Source organism: Chlorocebus sabaeus, chromosome 1 (genome assembly GCF_047675955.1).
Source record: "Chlorocebus sabaeus isolate Y175 chromosome 1, mChlSab1.0.hap1, whole genome shotgun sequence".
Taxonomy (NCBI): Eukaryota; Metazoa; Chordata; class Mammalia; order Primates; family Cercopithecidae; genus Chlorocebus; species Chlorocebus sabaeus.
Window position 1 is genome coordinate 98406583 of NC_132904.1, and position 18614 is coordinate 98425196.

Sequence of the window (18614 nt, forward strand, 5' to 3'; positions counted from 1 at the left end):
TCACTGCTTTCAGAGGATATCAAAGTGAAAGCACCTTAACTGATGACCTTATTACCATTTTTGTCCATCCCTGAACTCAAATCAGATTCTGTGTTCTATTCTGGGCTTAGCTATGTCACCCTGACATCTATATCCTCAAACCTACTTTTAATTCAATCCTCTTCCCACTTAATTTTTCAGCCACTTTTCCCCTCCCTTGAGTATTATGTAACCCTAACTCTGGACAAAGTACTTCCTATTAAAAACTAATTCTTGATCATTTCCCTTGTCTCTCTTATCAGTAACTGATACTTGCCCCTGCATGTTCCCTGCTGTCCTCCCCTATGGAATCCTTACCATCCAGTTCCCTCCACCTTAGTAGAAAAAGTAGAGAGGACCAGCTTATTCCTAGAGTATATCTGGAATTGATTCATCACTGTTTTATCCACCATCCTTCACATAAAGTTCATACCATTCCTGCTGGTTTAAAAAGGGTTCAGATAAAGATGTATTTTAGAATGCAACTGATCAGGATATAAAAGTACAGTATATTTATTACAAACAATAACAAAATAATTAACCATGATTAGATATGAAAACAAGAAACATTATTTGGGCAGCAAACTCTTACTACTTTTAAAATAGTATGGCATCACCTAGAAATAGTAAAGTTTTAAAATCATGTGTAGTTTATATTTTAATCTGCATAAAAGTTACTTATTGTAACTGTCTTCAGTAGAAATTATCTGTAGATTATACAATCATATAAAGTAAATATAAAAATAAGTAAAATACTCTCTTCAATTTTCCTAACAACATATTATGGTTTAGAAATGCTTCAAAGAAAAGGCAAAATCCTTTAAAAGCACTCTAAATTTTAGGAAGACAAGTTGTAATTCACTTGAAACAAATTTCATTGTATATTGTTAACATAGTCAGAAGTAAAAAAATACAATGATGCATGTTTTCTTTTACAGAATACTACAAAATTGAAGTTTTCTAATTAAACTCATAATATCTAAATGCTATCTACAGTTAAATTTTGCCTAATATGTTTGAAAGACTAAGTAAAAAGATAAACTTTTAAAAATCTTTAATATATTATCACAAATCACTGTAGAACTTGCATTACAATGTTAAATGAGATTATTTAAAATATGGATTGTACATTCTTCTAATTTTCATTGAAACAGATTTAATCTTGACAGGTGAGTTGTTTTTGGTCCATGTGCCCCACTGAATTCCAGTTGCAAGCAATTTTCCAGGGAAGTGATGAATGCCATTTAGATTTGCTAGACCACACTGGTTAAACCACCAGCCGGTCTTGTTATGGAGGTGACTGCAGCTCTTCACAGACTGACCATTGACCAGGCATGCAGGGCGACACCCATCATTATCAACATCTGATGTGCTAAAAGGCATTGCATTTTGATTATCTTCTTTTTTGAGGCCTCGGAATGCATCACCTGGGAAAAAAAAATTTAATGATTGAATTTAAAGGAAATTTCTATTATTTTAATTAATCATTACCAGCATATTAGGTGAGAGCATCATATCTGGAAATAAGGTTTAAATGATTTTTCTACTGTTTATCATGTTAAAATTCTCCTACTCGAAGATTCAACATGCCACAATCTGGTGATGAGTTCCTCAACATGACAGGCATCTTTAAATGAATATTTCATATACAAGTCACAGTCCAAAATGGAAGTTTTGCTGTGTAGACAAAACCAGATATTTAGGCCAAAAATTACAGCATACAGAGCTGTCATAATTTGGACAGACCAATATGATAATTGATAATTTAGGAAAAGAAAATAATTTACACAGGGTAGGTTTTCATACCACTACCATTGACATCACTTTAGCTAGAGAAACTTTTACCTTTAAGAAATGTAGATTTACAATTTAAAAAGTTGGGGGGTTTTCTGGGGATTTTTTCTGTATATTATACAGAATACCAAATGCCCTCAAGAAAAATTCAGGTGTACTTTTGAGGTGTACCTTTTCTTCATGGCTCTTCACATGATTTATGGACCAATTGAATAGTAGTTAAGACAAAACCATTTTTAAAGGGCTTCTACTGAACATTGTTTTATTTTGTTATGTTTTGTTTTTGAGACAGAGCTTTGCTCTTGTCCCCCAGTCTGGAGTACAATTGCATGATCTTGGCTCACTGCAACCTTCACCTCCCAGGTTCAAGCGATTCTCCTGCCTCAGCCTACAGTGTAGCTGGGATTACAGGCACAAGCCACCACACCCAGCTAATTTTTTGTGTTTTTAGTAGAGACAGGGTTTCACCATGTTGGCCAGGTTGGTCTTGAACTCCTTTCCTCAAGTGATCTACCCGCCTCGGCCTCCCAAAGTGCTAGGATTACAGGTGCGAGCCACTGCTTCCGGCCTGAACATTGTGTGTATGGCATCTCTCGTATTTACAATATCCCTGCAATGATTAAGTATCCTGTCCAAGATGACCCAGTAAACTCAGTGGTAGAAGCAGGAGTCATATTTTGTTTCATAAAATTCCATAAAGTTAAAGATTCTAAGTAAACCCATAATATCTACATTTCACCTATATGTAAACTTTGGTTAATGTTTGAAACACTAATTAAAAAAGAAGTCATATAAAATCTGTGGAGAAACCAAGCTCTATGTTTGTTTCATTATTTCTGAATGTTTGGCATCTCTTGAGATAAATCTTTTGAAAGAGCCTGGAGAACTTCATTAGCAGTGGTGGTGATTCTGCTGATTATTAAAGTCTCTGACTCTGCACTTCATGGGGAACAAAACACACATATTGTAGGTATTTTCAGAGACGATATAATCTCCAACACCCACACAGTGTAATACCTTTCCAAATCCAGTGAGAGACAACACCCATGGAGCATTGCCTAAACAATGTGATCATTCCACGGATACTCTCCCTAGATAAAGTCCGACCACCAGAAGGACCATACAGCACATAAGCTCAATAGATTTTATTTAATTCATTTAAAAAATATATGCATATTTCCTTAAAAATAGTCTATTAAAATATACCCATCATGCTTTCTGCGAGAGTGTGGTTGGAGAACATAACGCTTTTGTTTTCCGTAAGAATCTAGATAAATTTATCTCAAGTCTTATAATCAGGAATAGTTGTGATTCTCATGGAACAAGTGTACTGTTCAAATATTCAAATTCATATTTCTGTTTTTGCTCCAAGCTCAAAGCCCAATTTGTGACCTGCCTCTACCACACACCTGATTACATTTAACCCACTGGTTGTATCTGTATTTCTATCATTACATCCTGCTGACACCTTTTTCTTTTATTCTTCTGATTCCATTATGTGATCGACAGTTGAAAGTTACTTAACAACCTTGTTGGGAAAATGTAGAGTACAGTATGGCAAAGTTTGAGAGTTTTGTAAGGAAAATACTTTTGTCATTATCAATGTTATCCTTTAATTAGATCCTAGTCATCTTTCAGAGAACCCCCACACAAACTTTTCCTAATGTAATATATTCCATCTTTAGATAGTTCTTTACACTTTTAGAGAGGAAGCATTGAAAATCATATATTGTAACTTTTTAAACTTTTCCCTATAGATCATGATTTGAATGTCGGACTTTCACCTAACATCCCAAGTGTAAACCCCTCAGGTATCATAGATTCCAACCATGTCAGACAACTCTCTGTGTCCTATAATTTTCCTCCCTCTATGCCTTAACTCAAACTGCTCTGCTTGTCAGCCGTCATTTGCCAAAAGCCTATCCATTCTTCCAAGACTAGATCAGTGGTTCTCAACGGCAAGTACGCCAACATATCCATCTGGCTTAAAATAACTGAATCAGATTCTACAGGAATATGTACTTTTAAAAAGCTTCCCAGGTTGAATCTAACATTAAAAGCTCGTTGAAAATTGCTTTTCCATGAATTTTTTTGGGTGCAATCAACTGGAATAATTCTCACCCTCTTTCTGACCCCAAAAGTCCTATCAGTATTCTATATTTCCAGGGTTACTTATCTTCTCCTTTATATTGGGATCAGTTAAAGAGCTGGGGACATATATCATTTATTTTTTGATTTCTAACACTAAATATACATAATGAACAAGCACCACAAACAGCAACAAGGGAGTTGAATTTAGTACTTTTTAATTCAAATGCCTTTAAATTGTCAGCATTAAAATGCAAGTTTAACATCAAGTATTTTGAAGTTCTAACAAATTAAATTTATTTGGAAATGAGCAGATGCATCAAAGTATAATGAAAAGAACACTAAACTAGTTTTTCTGTCAGCCTGGATTCTTGCCTTGGCTCAGGTGACATGATCTGGGAATGTTGGGCAAGTCACTTTATCACTCAGGTTTTTTCACCTGTAAAGTGAGAAAACTAGAGATCATCTTTAACAGTCTGTCACTTCTAAATGTCAGCCTCTCTGAACATGAAAATGAAAATACCTTCACAGCCTCCTCCACAGGCCCTCTATCCAAAGAATTAACTGAAATTACATAAGGCAAATTGTTTTAGAGACTATAAAGCACTTCAGAAGCATGAGGTGGTACAATGATCATAAGGTGGTACAATGATCATAACCAAGTTTCAAAATTCAAGACTTAGCCAGCTTTCTTATTCCTAATCTATTCTGTTATCAGTTAGGTGTAAGACAAATGCATTATTTTTATCTTCACTTAATAATGAGTCAGTTATAATTTAGATTTGGATAATTTTAGGAATTTAAAAAACTTACCAGCATTTCCTGAATACCGTCCTAAGTGCATTTTAAAAAATCTTGTTTCATCCTCTAGCCAAAAATTATCATATGATGCATAAGCAAGTGTGTCATCTTCTGATTCCAAAGACACATACAGCATAAAACTGGTATTTTTCTGGTTTACTATATAAAAAATCTTTTTTAGTCCTAGCCAAAATTCTCCTGTAAAAAAAAAATGCTTTGTTTTAATATATTTTAATACAAATTAGAATAATGCTTTATTCTTGAATGTTTGATCTTGTTTAGCATTTCAAAAATTCTGAGATGGCTCACATAAGTAATTACAGGCACTGGATGGCCTAGCTCAAATTATCAGTGCTTACCTACTTTATAAAACAAACAAAATGCCTACTTCTACTTCACCAGACTTGAGAAAATCAGACCCTTTTTCTATCTCTCAAATTAAGTAAAATTTGGGGAGAGGAAACAATAATGATCTCCCCAAATTTTATCTCCCAAAATTAACTTAGTCTTCATTTAAAGACTAAAATAAAAAGTCAACTTTTACCTTAAGGCATTTCAACATAAAACCAATTGAAATATTATGGCAGGTAACAAAACGTTATTAACCAGTAAATGTAGAAGGTTTAACCTCCAAATCAGCAGCTCCTAAAGAAACATTTCCTAAAAACGCTCAGTCGAAATTGTTTTTTGCTGCCTTGTAATACTTTCTTAACAGACACTTCTTTGTTACAATGCATCTAGTTAATTTCCTATGCCTTGAACATCATGTAATAACATTGGAATATCCCCGGGTTTAGGATCAATATTTCCAAGACGATTATAGATTCAGGATGAAATATAAACTCCCCAGCTCAGACTGCATACTTCTGGCATACATATCCTAGCCAATGGCCTTCTACCTCTCCCTACCCACGTGGCATAGCCCAAATGTGGATACTTCTACTCTGAGATATATGCCTCTACTTGAATCATAAAATCATTAAAGAAAATAAGGGTCCAGTCAAAACAAACTTCAGAGCCGGAGGATGATGTGACAGCATTCAAACTCTTAAAATTATAGCTAAGATATTAAGTCTTTCTTCAGAGCTCACGGGCATGGACATTTTAGCAACACACTTACAAATGAAAAGTAAGGAGAGAAATTGGGCCCAATAAGATAGCTCCATAGGGGTCCACTGAGTCTCACACAGTGTATAACACTTCAGTTTAAGTGCCCCTGCCATCTTTTCCCAGTAGCCCACCCTCAAATTTAAGACTTAAAAATGCATTTTCTGTAATCCCAAATTAATTAATTAATTAATTTTTGTTTCCTTTTTTTTTTTTTTTTTTTTTTTTTGAGAGAGTCTCACTCTGTCACCCAGGCTAGGGTGCAGTAGTGCGATCTGGGCTCACTGCAACTTCCGCCTCCCCCCGATTCAAGAGATTCTCATGCCTCAGCCTCCCAAGTAGCTGGGATTACAGAGGTGTGCACCACCACCCCCAGCTAATTCTTGTATTTATTTTTTATTATACTTAAGTTCTGGGATACATGTGCAGAATGTGCAGGTTTGTTACATAGATATACTTGTGCTATGGTGATTTGCTGCACCCCTGAACTCATTATCTACATTAAGTATTTCTCATAATGCTATCCCTCCTCTAGCCCCCTACCCCCCAACAGGCCCCAGTGTGTGATGTTCCCCTCCCTGTGTCCATGTGTTCTCATTGTTCAACTCCCACTTATGAGTGAGAACATGTGGTGTTTTGTTTTCTGTTCCTGTGTTAGTTTGCTGAGAATGATGGTTTCCAGCTTCATCCATGTCCCTGCAAAGGACATGAATTCATTCTTTTTATGGCTGTATAGTATTCCATGGTGTATATGTGCCACATTTTCCTTATCCATTTTATCATTGAAGGGCATTTGGGTTGGTGCCAAGCCTTTGCTGTTGTGAATGGTGCTGCAATACACATACGTGTGCATGTGTCTTTACAGTAGATTTATAATTCTTTGGGTATATACCCAGTAATGGGATTGCTATGTCAAATGGTATTTCTAGTTCTAGATCCTTGAGGAATCCCCACACTGTCTTCAACAATGGTTGAACTAATTTACACTACCATCAATAGTGTAAAAGCATTCCTATTTCTCCACATCCTCTCAAGCATCTGTTGTTTCCTGACTTTTTACTTATCACCATTCTAACTGGCATGAGATGGTATCTGATTGTGTTTTTGATTTGCATTTCTCTAATGACTAGTGATGACAAGCTTTTTTTCGTATGTGGTTGGCCGTTTAAATGTTGTCTTTTGAAAAGTGTCTGTTCATATTCTTTGCCCACTTTTTGACGGGGTTATTTGTTTTTTCCTTGTAAATTTGTTTAAGTTATTTGTAGATTCTGGATATTAGCCCTTTGCCAGAGGCTTAGATTGCAAAAATTTTCTCCCATTCTGTAGGTTGCCTATTCACTTCTTTCTTTTGCTGTCCAGGAGCTCTTTAGTTTAATTAGATCCTATTTGTCAATTTTGGCTTTTGTTGAAATTGCTTTTGGTGTTTCAGTCATGAAGTCTTTGCCCATGCCTGTGTCATGAATGGTATTGTCTGGGTTTTCTTCTAGGGTTTTTATGATTTTAAGTCTTACATTTAAATCTTTAATGCATCTTGAATTAATTTTTGCATAAGGTAAAAGGAAGGAGTCCAGTTTCAGTTTTCTGCATATGGCTAGCCAGTTTTCCCAGCACCATTTATTAAATAGGGAATCCTTTCCCCGTTGCTTGTTTTTGTAAGTTTTGTCAAAGATCAGATGGTTGTAGATTTGTGGTGTTATTTCTGAGGCCTCTGTTCTATTCCATTGGTCTATATATCTGTTTTGGTTCCAGTACCAAGCTGTTTTGGTTATTGTAGCCTTGTAGTATAATTTGAAGTCAGGTAGCATGATGTCTCCAGCTTTGTTCTTTTTGCTTAGGATTACCTTGGCTATACAGGCTCCTTTTTGGTTCCATATGAAATTTAAAGTAGTTTTTTCTAACTATGTGAAGAAAGTCAATGGTAGCTTGATGGGAATAGCATCGAATCTATAAATTACTTTGGGCAGGCCAGGTACAGTGGCTCACGTCTATAATCCCAGCACTTTGGGAGGCTGAGGTGGGTGGCTCACTTGAGGTCAGAAGTTCAAGACCAGCCTGATCAACATGGTGAAATCCCGTCTCTATTAAATATACAAAAATTAGCCGGGTGTGGTGGCAGGAACCTGTAATCCCAGCTACTCAGGAGGCTGAGGCAGGAGAATCTCTTGAATCCGGGAGGCAGAGGTTGCAGTGAGCCGAGATCACACCATTGCGCTCCAGCCTAGGCAACAAGAGTGAAACTTCGTCTCAAAAAAAAATTACTTTGGGCAGTATGGCCATTTTCATGATATTGATTCCTCCTATCCATGAGCATGGCATATTTTTCCACTTGTCTGTGTCCTCTCTTATTTCCTTGAGCAGTGGTTTGTAGTTCTTGAAGAGAACTACACATCCTTCACATCCCTTGTAAGTTGGATTCCTAGGTATTGTATTCTCTTTGTAGCAATTGTGAATGGGAGTTCACTCATGATTTGGCTCTCTGTTTGTCTATTATTGGTGTATAGGAATGCTTGTGATTTTTGCACATTGATGTTGTATCCTGAGACTTTGCTGAAGTTACTTATCAGTTTAAGGAGCTTTGGGACTGAGATGATGGGGTTTTCAAAATATACAATCATGTCATCTGCAAACAGAGACGATTTGACTTCCTCTTTTCCTAATTGAATATCCTTTATTTCTTTCTCCTGCCTGATTGCCCTGGCCAGAACTTCCAATATTATGTTGAATAGGAGTGGTGAGAGGGCATCCTTGTCTTATGCTGGTTTTCAAAGGGAATGCTTCCAGCTTTTGCCCATTCAATATGATACTGGCTGTGGATTTGTCACAAATAGCTCTTATTATTTTGAGATACATTCTATCAATACCTATTTTATTGAGAGTTTTTAACATGAAGGGGTGTTGAATTTTATCAAAGGGCTTTTCTGCATTTATTGAGATAATCATGTGGTTTTTGTCATTGATTCTGTTTATATGGTGGATTATGTGATTTGCATGTGTTGAACCAGCCTTGCATCCCAGGGATGAAGCCCACTTGATCATGGTGGATAAGCTTTTTAATGTGCTGCTGGATTCAGTTTGCCAGTATTTTATTTAGGATTTTCACATCGATGTTCATCAGGGACATTGGCCTGAAATTTTCTTTTTTTGTTGTGTCTCTGCCAGGTTTTGGTGTCAGGATGATGCTGACCTCATAAAAACAGTTAGGGAGGATTCCCTCTTTTACTATTGCTTGGAACAGTTTCAGAAAGAATGGCACCAGCTCTTATTTGTACCTCTGGTAAAATTTGGCTGTGAATCCGTCTTTTGTAATTTTATAGAGACATGGTTTCAACATGTTGGCCAGCCTGGTTTCAAACTCCTGGCCTCAAGCAATCCACCTGTCTCGGCCTCCCAAAGTGCTGGGGCTACAGGCATGAGCCACCAGGCCCAGCCCCAAATTTGTTTTCAAAATACACCAGTACAAAGCAGTCTCCGTTTGCATGCACTATACCTGCCTGAAGACCTGGTCAGTCAAAACTCATATTCTTTCCCCATAGAAATAAACTTGAAGTAAGGAAGATGGCAATTCAAAGCCTGTATATGGATCTATAACTACCTAATTCAAGAAGAAGCATCAGTGGAAAAATCAGAAGTAATGCTGAGGAAATGCAAGCATGTTCACTATACTCCATAGTATGGCAGTTACCTGGGTATAAGCCAAATGGCTTCTAAAATCACTGGCATTCAGTAGCATTTTTAGCACTAGGACTAACACCATTACTTACCAAATCCTTGGATGACATTATTATGAGAGATTAAAGATTTAAAATTATAAAAACAGTAACTGTTAAAATAGCATAAAAATTAGCAAACTCACTGGCAGAAGTTCCAACTAATGTAAAATTCTGCAAAGTTCAGAAATATTGGTGTTTCTGTTTACCAGCAAAAGTGATGCTGCCATGTGGCAATAATGTAAACAGATTTTTACATTCACCTGGGGTTATAATTTTCAAATTTTGAACATAAATATGTTTACTGACATTTTAATAATATGATCAGGTTAAATAATTTGAATTTGCACAGACACCTCCATTCGCCATTTCACTGGCTTGTATCGATACTACACACATCTCAAGAATTTTAAGATCTAGGACAATGCTGCCATTCAGTTTTTCGTTCTGCAAACAGTTGGTGAGCACCTGCCAGAACCTGCTGGGTACACAGTAGATACTTAATACATATCCAATCTAGAATTTTCACTCAAATCACATTTCACCAGATATCTACAAATAAAAATTTCCAGATCTCAACTGAAGACCTACTTATTTTAAATAATCTGGCATATGAAAAGAGGGTGATTTAAGTCATATTTTGATATTTGCAAGCATTTGCTATTTTTACTGAAGATCTGACCAATAAAGATTCTATAGATATAATACCAAAAAGAGTAAAAAATGTAGAGTAGAAATACAAAAAACTAACCTAAAAGGTCTCCAAATCCATCCAGATAATCACACCACAACCTTTGGAAATCAATTATCCCATCAATCCTTTTCTGTATCACAGTCCATCCACCTCCTCTGTAATCCATGTCACACATTACCTAAAACAAGCACAGGGAAGCACAAAATAATACACGATTATTTTCATTATTTGATAATATAACACTCACGCTTCATCCTTAGGCCTAGAAAAAGAGACGATACTGCCACTGAGTTTTCAATGCAATCATATGCCATTAATTCATTCAGATTTTTTTGTATCTCTAGAAATAATGCTGTTTATTATAAAACAAACCTGTAATTAACCTAAATAATGCTGTTTATTATAAAACAAATTTGTAATTAACTTAATCACAGTCCCTATAACAATCATTTTTAAAAATATGTATTTGCAGCATTTTTTTCTTTCTTTCTTTTTTCTTTTTTTTTTTTTTTTGAGATGGAGTCTCTGTCACCCAGGCTGGAGAGGGAGTGGCGCGATCCGGCTCACTGCAAGCTCCGCCTCCCGGGTTCACTCAATTCTCCTGCCTCAGCCTCCTAAGTAGCTGGAACTACAGGCGCCCGCCAGCACGCCTTTTTTAGTAGAAACGGGGTTTCAACTGTGTTAGCTGGGATGGTCTCGATCTCCTGACCTCGTGATCCGCCTGCCTCGGCCTCCTAGAGTGCTGAGATTACAGGCATGAGCCACCGCGCCTGGCCGTATTTGCAGCAGCATTTTAAGGTTATGCTGTTATTACTCAACTTTACAAATATTCTTCAGTTTGTATAACAGTATTGCTCTGATATGGCAGAGCAATGTATTTCTCTATAAACTTTTGAATTAAAACACTGGGGTGTGTGTGTGTGTGTGTGTGTGTGAGAAATGTGTTCACGTGTTTGTCTTTGCTCTTTTCTCCCACAAGCCTGGAAGGCCTGTGTTCAGACTGGCATTTTCAGAGAAAGGCATGATCTGTGCCCACTCAGCAGGTGCTCATAGACACATCTGTTGATGCTGTGTAAAAGCTCCTAAAAGGACCTCTGTAGGGGACGCATAGAAGCAATATAGGGAAGAAATCAGAGAAAAATTCTCCCTCAGAAACTTCCCGCATAGAGACAGAGATAAGGCAGTGTGGAGGAAGTTAAGGAACCAGCACTTTCCCACAGAAGAGGTGATTATGCATCCCACTCTTCACAAAATTAGAAGCCTTCCTTTTCCACGTCTGTTCAGATCTAGTTTTGAATCTGTAGGTGAAGTCACTTAGGTAATTTTAAAATTATTTCCCACCTAATTTCCAATTTTTTGACATCTTGTCAATAGATTTCAAATAAAATAATGGTAGTAACTCTAAGAAGAGAAACCAGTAGTACCTACTTAGAAAAAAAGTGACTTTATTATCCAATAAAGGTTATCAATAAGGTATAAGTATCATAAACTGTCTTCTGCACAAAGAAGTGCCCAGGAAAAAATATATATAATATATATAATTGTATATGTGTGTGTGTGTATATATATATACACACATGAATATATTCCATCAATATGCATAGTCTCTGGTAGAAATTTCTACTAGATATCCTTGCAGAGAACTACTAAGAATAGACATAAGAGTAATTTATCAATTTCAGAATGAATCAGCTTTTCAGTCTGCCTTGCACTCCACTGAAAGGTTTTTTAATTATTAATTTCTCATGCAATCACATAAAATCATCTATCATCAAAAGAAATGATAAACATATACAGGAAGAGAAGTCAAAAGTATTTTTAGTAAGCTCCAAGGCAAAGCACACCATTATTTTCCAATACCCACAGGCTAATTAAAGCAAGCAAGTATTATATTGCATAGTTCTGCCTGCTATAGTTCTGCCTATTCTGAGGATAATATAAGCTTTCGCATCAGATGGATTTACTTTAAAGAGTATAACCATGGAAACTCAAATAGAAAAGTGAAAGACAGACTCTAGCTCTTTTAATAATTCATATTTTGGGCATTAGAATTCTAAAACACCAAAATTTTGAAACTAGAACTTTACCTAATTTATTTAAAATTTTTCAAGGAAAAATTAAATATTAAAACAATTTAAATTTTAACATAAATTAAATTGGTTGGATGTTTATCTTAGCCCACGTAATACGGGAAAACTTTACCTCAAATGGGTAGCTAGATCCTTCTGGGTGAATTATGTATAAACCACTTGGTGTTTTGGTGACAGAACCAATGGTATCCTTAATATCAGTGCAATCTAAACCTAGAAAAGCAAAATTATTTAATTGGGATATTTTCAACTGTACATTTAAGGCAATCATTTTACTATAGAGAATTGATAGTGCTATTATTATCATAATTTTCATTAATAATATTATTTTAACTCCTGCAAAATGAAAAATGGTCACAATTTTAGAAATAAGAAGAAAACATAAGGGATTAAAGAATTTATGCTGCAAGAAGCCTTCACTTATAATATCACTGTTAGTGATTTGTTTCCTATACTGTTTAAAAGTTTCATTTGGGATCAACACTTATTAAACATATTTTATAATTACACATTCTCTTTCCCAATAAATAATGCCCTTTCAGAAATTTAAGTTTATCTTAGAGGATGTAATGTTTAAAGGAAGTCTACATAAACGGGGAGGAGAACACCAAAACGAATAAGCAAATTAACCACTATAGACACATCTTTCAGTATTCTATTCCCAACTTCAGAGACTGAGGTGTTTGAGACCACTAATACCAGCAGCCAAAGGAAGAAAGGGGAAATCACTTTCTTAACCAAGAAATTATGCCTGATGTTAGAGCCTACTCTGTTTACAACAGTTAGAATTATAGCCCCCCATAATCACCTTCTCCAGAGCACTCATCTCTAAGGGATTGTAAACATGTGTATGTGGATATGGATATTACATTTTCTGGAAGATACTCTACTCTGTAGCATCTTTTATAAATGAAACAAATTCAACCCTTAGAGTGTCCATTATCCAAATGCCCATCTTAACATCCTAGTTCTACCCCTAACACTTTACTTCATTGTGTTGTCCTAACCATTTACGTAGTAAGGTATTACACAAAGCCCTTACCACAGTGCCCAGCACATCCAAATAATGAAGAAAATGCCATCTACAAAAAAGTTAGCTATAAAAAGTCATTTGCTTTCCCCTTCGTCTCTAGGAGACATAGATTTGTTGTTGCCTGTGTCCTTAATTGTTAAGAGATATTCTTATAATGACTCTATGCTCAGAGACATGATACAAGTTCACACTGAAGGACTGATCTGGGTTGGAGTATCTGCTTTATCATTACCTTTCAAATTAACGTGAACAGATTATTTCGATTTTTCTGGGCTGGATATTTCTTATCTGATGATGATGATCATAGCAAGCCCTTATATTGCTCTCCCTATGACTTGGGCAATTTTTTTTTCCTTGTGATAAACATTTGATTCGGGCAATATTTTAAGAGACTTTCCTGTATTTATTCATTTAATCCTCACATCAACTATAAGAGGTAGGTACTATCAGTTTACTGATGAGAAAACATATCAAGAGAGCAGCAGGTCAGAAATTTGAAACCAAGGATTCTGACATCAGAGTCCATGCTCCTGACTACCACACCATACGTGCTTTGGGGCAGTTATGAGATATAATGAAATAATTTTACTAACAAAATAACGTGAGAAAGTGCCTGTCTTCCTACCTATCACATAGAAGATTTTCAGGCACTGTTTATTCTCTTCTTTTTCGAAGAAGAATATAAAGATCATGTTCTAGGCACTCAATAATATTTATTTGTTTAAACATTTGGGGATAAATTCATATTTATAAGATTTATAGGGTATTTTTCCTAGAAGTCCAAGCCTTTAGGAATTAATATGCTGTATTTTAGTATTAAAAGTGCTAACTTTCAGTTTATTCTTGTCTTACATTTCTTTTTCCTTTCAAATTTTATGCCCCAATTTTAAACATTTCAAACATGTCAGAAACATTTTTTACAGGTGGGAGGAACTTTGACGCTTTCTTTTCTTCTATCTGAAGATGAATTATTAATAAGATGTAAACCAGGAGCCCAGAACAATGCTACAGAAAACAATGTTATTTTCAACAGCTTCAGGATATCTTTATACAGGCATGGCTTTCACATGGTTGAAAAAGTATCCCATTTTAAGAAAGTACCACATTGTCTGTGGTGAAATTTGCTTAATGGCAGGTATTAACCCTCCAGTCTGTTAGAGAACGGTGAGCTGCAGTTTTTAAACAAAACTTTTAAATGGATCGACCTGTCCAGGAAAATTTTAAGCAATAAAAGACAAACATGTAAAGGCTGAAATACCAAAGTTCTCACCATGTGACTGAACTGGTCTGTGAGGAAAAGGATCCAGTTGTTTTCTAAAAACTTCTGTAGTCAAAAGGAGAACTCTATTCATGAGCTCGTTAACCTAAACACGTGCATACACATTTAAGTAAATTTATATTTGAAGAAATTGCCATCTTTAAGCCTCTCATAAACCCAGCTCTGAAATACATAACAGTGTCCATTTCTCTAGATTGAGTTCTTACCACTTTAACAAACAATAAAGACAAAGCTAAATAGCAATCATTGAATTTCGTAGTATCTACCTCCTTAACATTGATTTTATCTGCCCCTATTTCTGCATTTGGCTGCTCTTGCACATCTGTCTTTCATACCTTGTCCAAACCATTGCTATAGTTTCTTACCTCCTCCCTTGGCTCTTTCTTCCTCAAGTCACTGGCCACACAAGTTGATCAGATTGTGGCATTTCCTTGCTTAAACACTACAGTGGCTCTTTGGTGTGGTACGATTTCGTTCTTGCCTATTCCTATAGTCAGTTTTCCTTAAATACTCAGCCTCACCAGCCACTCCACCCTGCATCAACTCCAGGAAGTTTCCCCAGAATGGAATGTCCTCTTCGCCTTACCCAACCTGTATGATTTTTAAAACATTTATTCATCCTTTATGACTGTTCACAGACTTTCTCCTCTGGGAAACTTTTTTGTATCTGAGAGTTCTCTTTTGTGCCATTCTAACAACCACATTTTTGTCAATACATTTTAATGCTCCACTAGACTGTATACCACTTGAATAGTTCAATTGTTTTACTGCTTTTTGTTTGTCTAAAGTTTACTATGGTGCCTCTAACATAGTAGGCGCTACATAGATGTCTGAACATGAAAGCATTTTAAAAAAAGATTATACCTCCAGCTAATTATACATCAACGTGCACATGCAATAAAAACACAATGCTAAAACATCTATACCTGATTAGACAAATAATCCAAGGAAGTTTGTTGCTCATCCATCATATTCCTTAGTAGTTTTTTGGTACTTCTTGTGTAGGAAACAATAGAATTTTGCAAATTTCCTTAACCATAATAAGAAGTGGCTGTTAAGTATTATACTGTTATAGAAAACAATCACAGTGAAAAATAGTGAATTTTACCTGATTTTGGATGTGTATGTTAACTCAATACGATCTCAATTTATCTTAATACTCAGAATTACATATTTTAGTTAGTATATATTTTGTTTAACTCAGGATTAACCCCAGAAATGATTGTGTCAATACTTATTAATGAAACTATGCTTCCTACTAATATAAATTACCCAGAATAATTAATCTGTTATAATTAAGAGACAATGTTCTGATTATAAATTCTCACCTCATAAGATGAGATATATAGAGGCAGGAGGTATAGGAGTCATCAATTCTTACTGTATAAGAAAGTTAATGGTAACAATTTTATACCAGGCAAGTTAATTTTTAAAAGTACATCTTGGTTTTAATTTTTCTATTAATACTATATTTATATAATTAAATTGCTAGCACATACATATACATACACATAATAAATCTTAGTCAAAGGTTTTGGTTATTTGGTTTCTGACTAAACATTTACCATGCATTTTCCTTTTAAAAATGTTTTTATCTTAGGAGAAAATTTCTTATAGTGAAGTTGTGATAACAGTACAAATAACTTTTTTCCTAACGCCTTTGAGACCATGTTGCCATGATGTACCATCTTGCCATTTCAGTGTGTATTTCTTACACCAAAGACATTTCTAATAACACAACCATCAAAATTAGGAAATAAACATTGACTACCTATATTTCTCAGACCCTATGTGAGTTTTACCCAAGATAGCAATAATGATGCCCCCTATAACAAAAGGGCCACACATTATTACATATGTTATTCTTTAAAAATTTATTTTCCAAGTTTCTTTCCACCAGCAGTAGGATCGCATTAATAAATCTTGATAGTTTTAATTCTACCTCACTCAGCTTCCTCTCTCTTTTTTATTTTCAGTCTCTCACTTTCTATTAGCTTTTTCCTGAATTTAGCCATCTGTCTTAATAGGCCTAAAGCTGCACTCATTGGTTTGAGAAGCCTGAGACCCTTTTTTTACACACAGAATTAGCTACATAGAAAAAGGATCCATTCATTTACCAAATATTTATTAAGCACCTATCATGGGCCAAACAATAAAGCTTCTAGCCTAGGATGATCAGGATGTGTAGAAAATGACCCAGACAAAAGCTAAAGTATACTTTTCAATGTCTAGCCTAAAAATAATGAATCATATACCCTTATTATTGTGTTTATTTTTAATACTTACTACACATGAAATGTTTTTCTTCTCGTGTAATTTTAGTTTTAACATCACATGATTCCTCACAGTCTTCCTTACAAACAGTATCATTACTTTTACTTTCATCTTTTGCATTAGATACATCTTCTACAATGTTAACTACTGAAGAGTCCTTTATATTAAAAAAATAGAAATAAGAAAAAATACATTACACATGTTATATGACATAATACATAATAAGACTATAGGGAAAAGCTTAGATTTCAGGAAAGACAAGGCTGATCATCAGAGAAAAATATAAGCTATTTAATTCAAACTTCTACAAATAAACCTGATGAGTAAATAAAATCTAATGGACCAATTTCTTAATATCCTAGGTAGTCACTCACAGGACAATATTTGAAATATGAAAGTTTGTGGAACAGCTTTTTTTAAGCAACGTGATTTTTTATTACCTATCAGATATTTCATTGAAAAGTTGTGGGCTAGTTTTTAATCTAGGCCTGAAATGTCTTTAAAATTTTTTCATAAGATATTTGTTGAGTCAATCTTCAGTTTATAGCTTCCTCAGTTTAAAAACAGTAATATTAAAGCAATTTTTCAACATTTCTAAATAAATGTTTTAATTGTTCCATAAATTATATTTGGTAGTTATGATTAATCTTTTCAAAATTCTAATCATGCTTTCCTAGCTAATATAATATTGCTAAAATTCTTACCGTAGAATGATGTACACAGTTACCTTGTACAGCTTCTCCACAAATAAAAATACATACATTTATGAATAAGAGTGAGGCTTGGAATGGAGACATCATATTTTTCTTGGACAGATGAAAACACTTCTTCAAATATCAGTCAGCTCTCTGTGGAAAGAACTACAGAGCATAGAGTCTTCAGTTAAAAACCTCTGGAAAGCGTACAACAAAAACAGAAGCCAATACTTACTAGTTTCCATGCCCTGGTTTGAAACAACACCCTTCATATGAAAAACAAAGTAGCCTCTAGAGATCCTGACATTTTAAGTTGTACAATTCCTTTTTTATCACTTCATGTCTGTATTATATATCCAATTTTTTGCAATATAGGCAACAAATAGATAAATAAGTAAATAAATAAATAAATGACAGATGTGGATAAATAAAGCATGAATTTATAAATTCATCTAATTTTTGTGAGTCAGTCTTTTCTTGCCTTGGGAAAAAAAATGCATTTGATAAGCTACACAGCAATAATTGCAAACTGCTTGCAAAAAATAGGAAATAGAAATGACTGAGGGAGTGGTAAAAATATTACCTTGGAACTATTTCTATAAAATGCTAAGTAGAAATTTGATCAAGGTGGACATCCAGAGCAGATAATTCAGACTTAAAATACACTTTTAAAATGCCAAATTTCTTTTTCTTTTTTTTTTTTTTTAAATTTATTTATTATTATTAAACTTCAAGTTGTAGGGTACATGTGCACAACGTGCAGGTTTGCTACATATGTATACTTGTGCCATGTTGGTGTGCTGCACCCATCAACTCGTCATTTACATCAGGTATAACTCCCAATGCAATCCCTCCCCCCTCCCCCCTCCCCATGATAGGCCCCGGTGTGTGATGTTCCCCTTCCCGAGTCCAAGTGATCTCATTGTTCAGTTCCCGCCTATGAGTGAGAACATGCGGTGTTTGGTTTTCTGTTCTTGTGATAGTTTGCTGAGAATGATGGTTTCCAGCTGCATCCATGTCCCTACAAAGGACAC

The 18614-nt window shown here is 35.1% G+C and overlaps 1 protein-coding gene across 1 annotated transcript; it reads right to left on the reverse strand.

Moving 5' to 3' along the window:
* Window positions 1-507: 507 nt before the first annotated feature.
* Window positions 508-17777, reverse strand: ANGPTL5 (angiopoietin like 5). The gene is made up of 8 exons (XM_008020636.3): window positions 17590-17777; window positions 16898-17042; window positions 15538-15641; window positions 14603-14696; window positions 12412-12512; window positions 10267-10387; window positions 4714-4899; window positions 508-1445 (listed from the first exon to the last, which is right to left on the reverse strand). Exons 1-8 carry the CDS (start codon window positions 17683-17685, stop codon window positions 1126-1128), a joined length of 1167 nt encoding a protein of 388 aa, XP_008018827.1. The 5' UTR covers window positions 17686-17777; the 3' UTR covers window positions 508-1125.
* Window positions 17778-18614: the final 837 nt, after the last annotated feature.

Bases quoted from the DNA above. Each gene is read 5' to 3' on its own strand.
- ANGPTL5 (XM_008020636.3), bottom strand. From the start codon at position 17,685: ATGATGTCTCCATTCCAAGCCTCACTCTTATTCATAAATGTATGTATT. The intron at 12,513-14,602 runs GTGAGAACTTTG...TTGCTTTTCTAG, and splicing joins CAGACCAGTTCAGTCACATG to GTTTAGATTGCACTGATATT. The intron at 10,388-12,411 runs GTAAAGTTTTCC...TGCTTGTTTTAG, and splicing joins GATCTAGCTACCCATTTGAG to GTAATGTGTGACATGGATTA.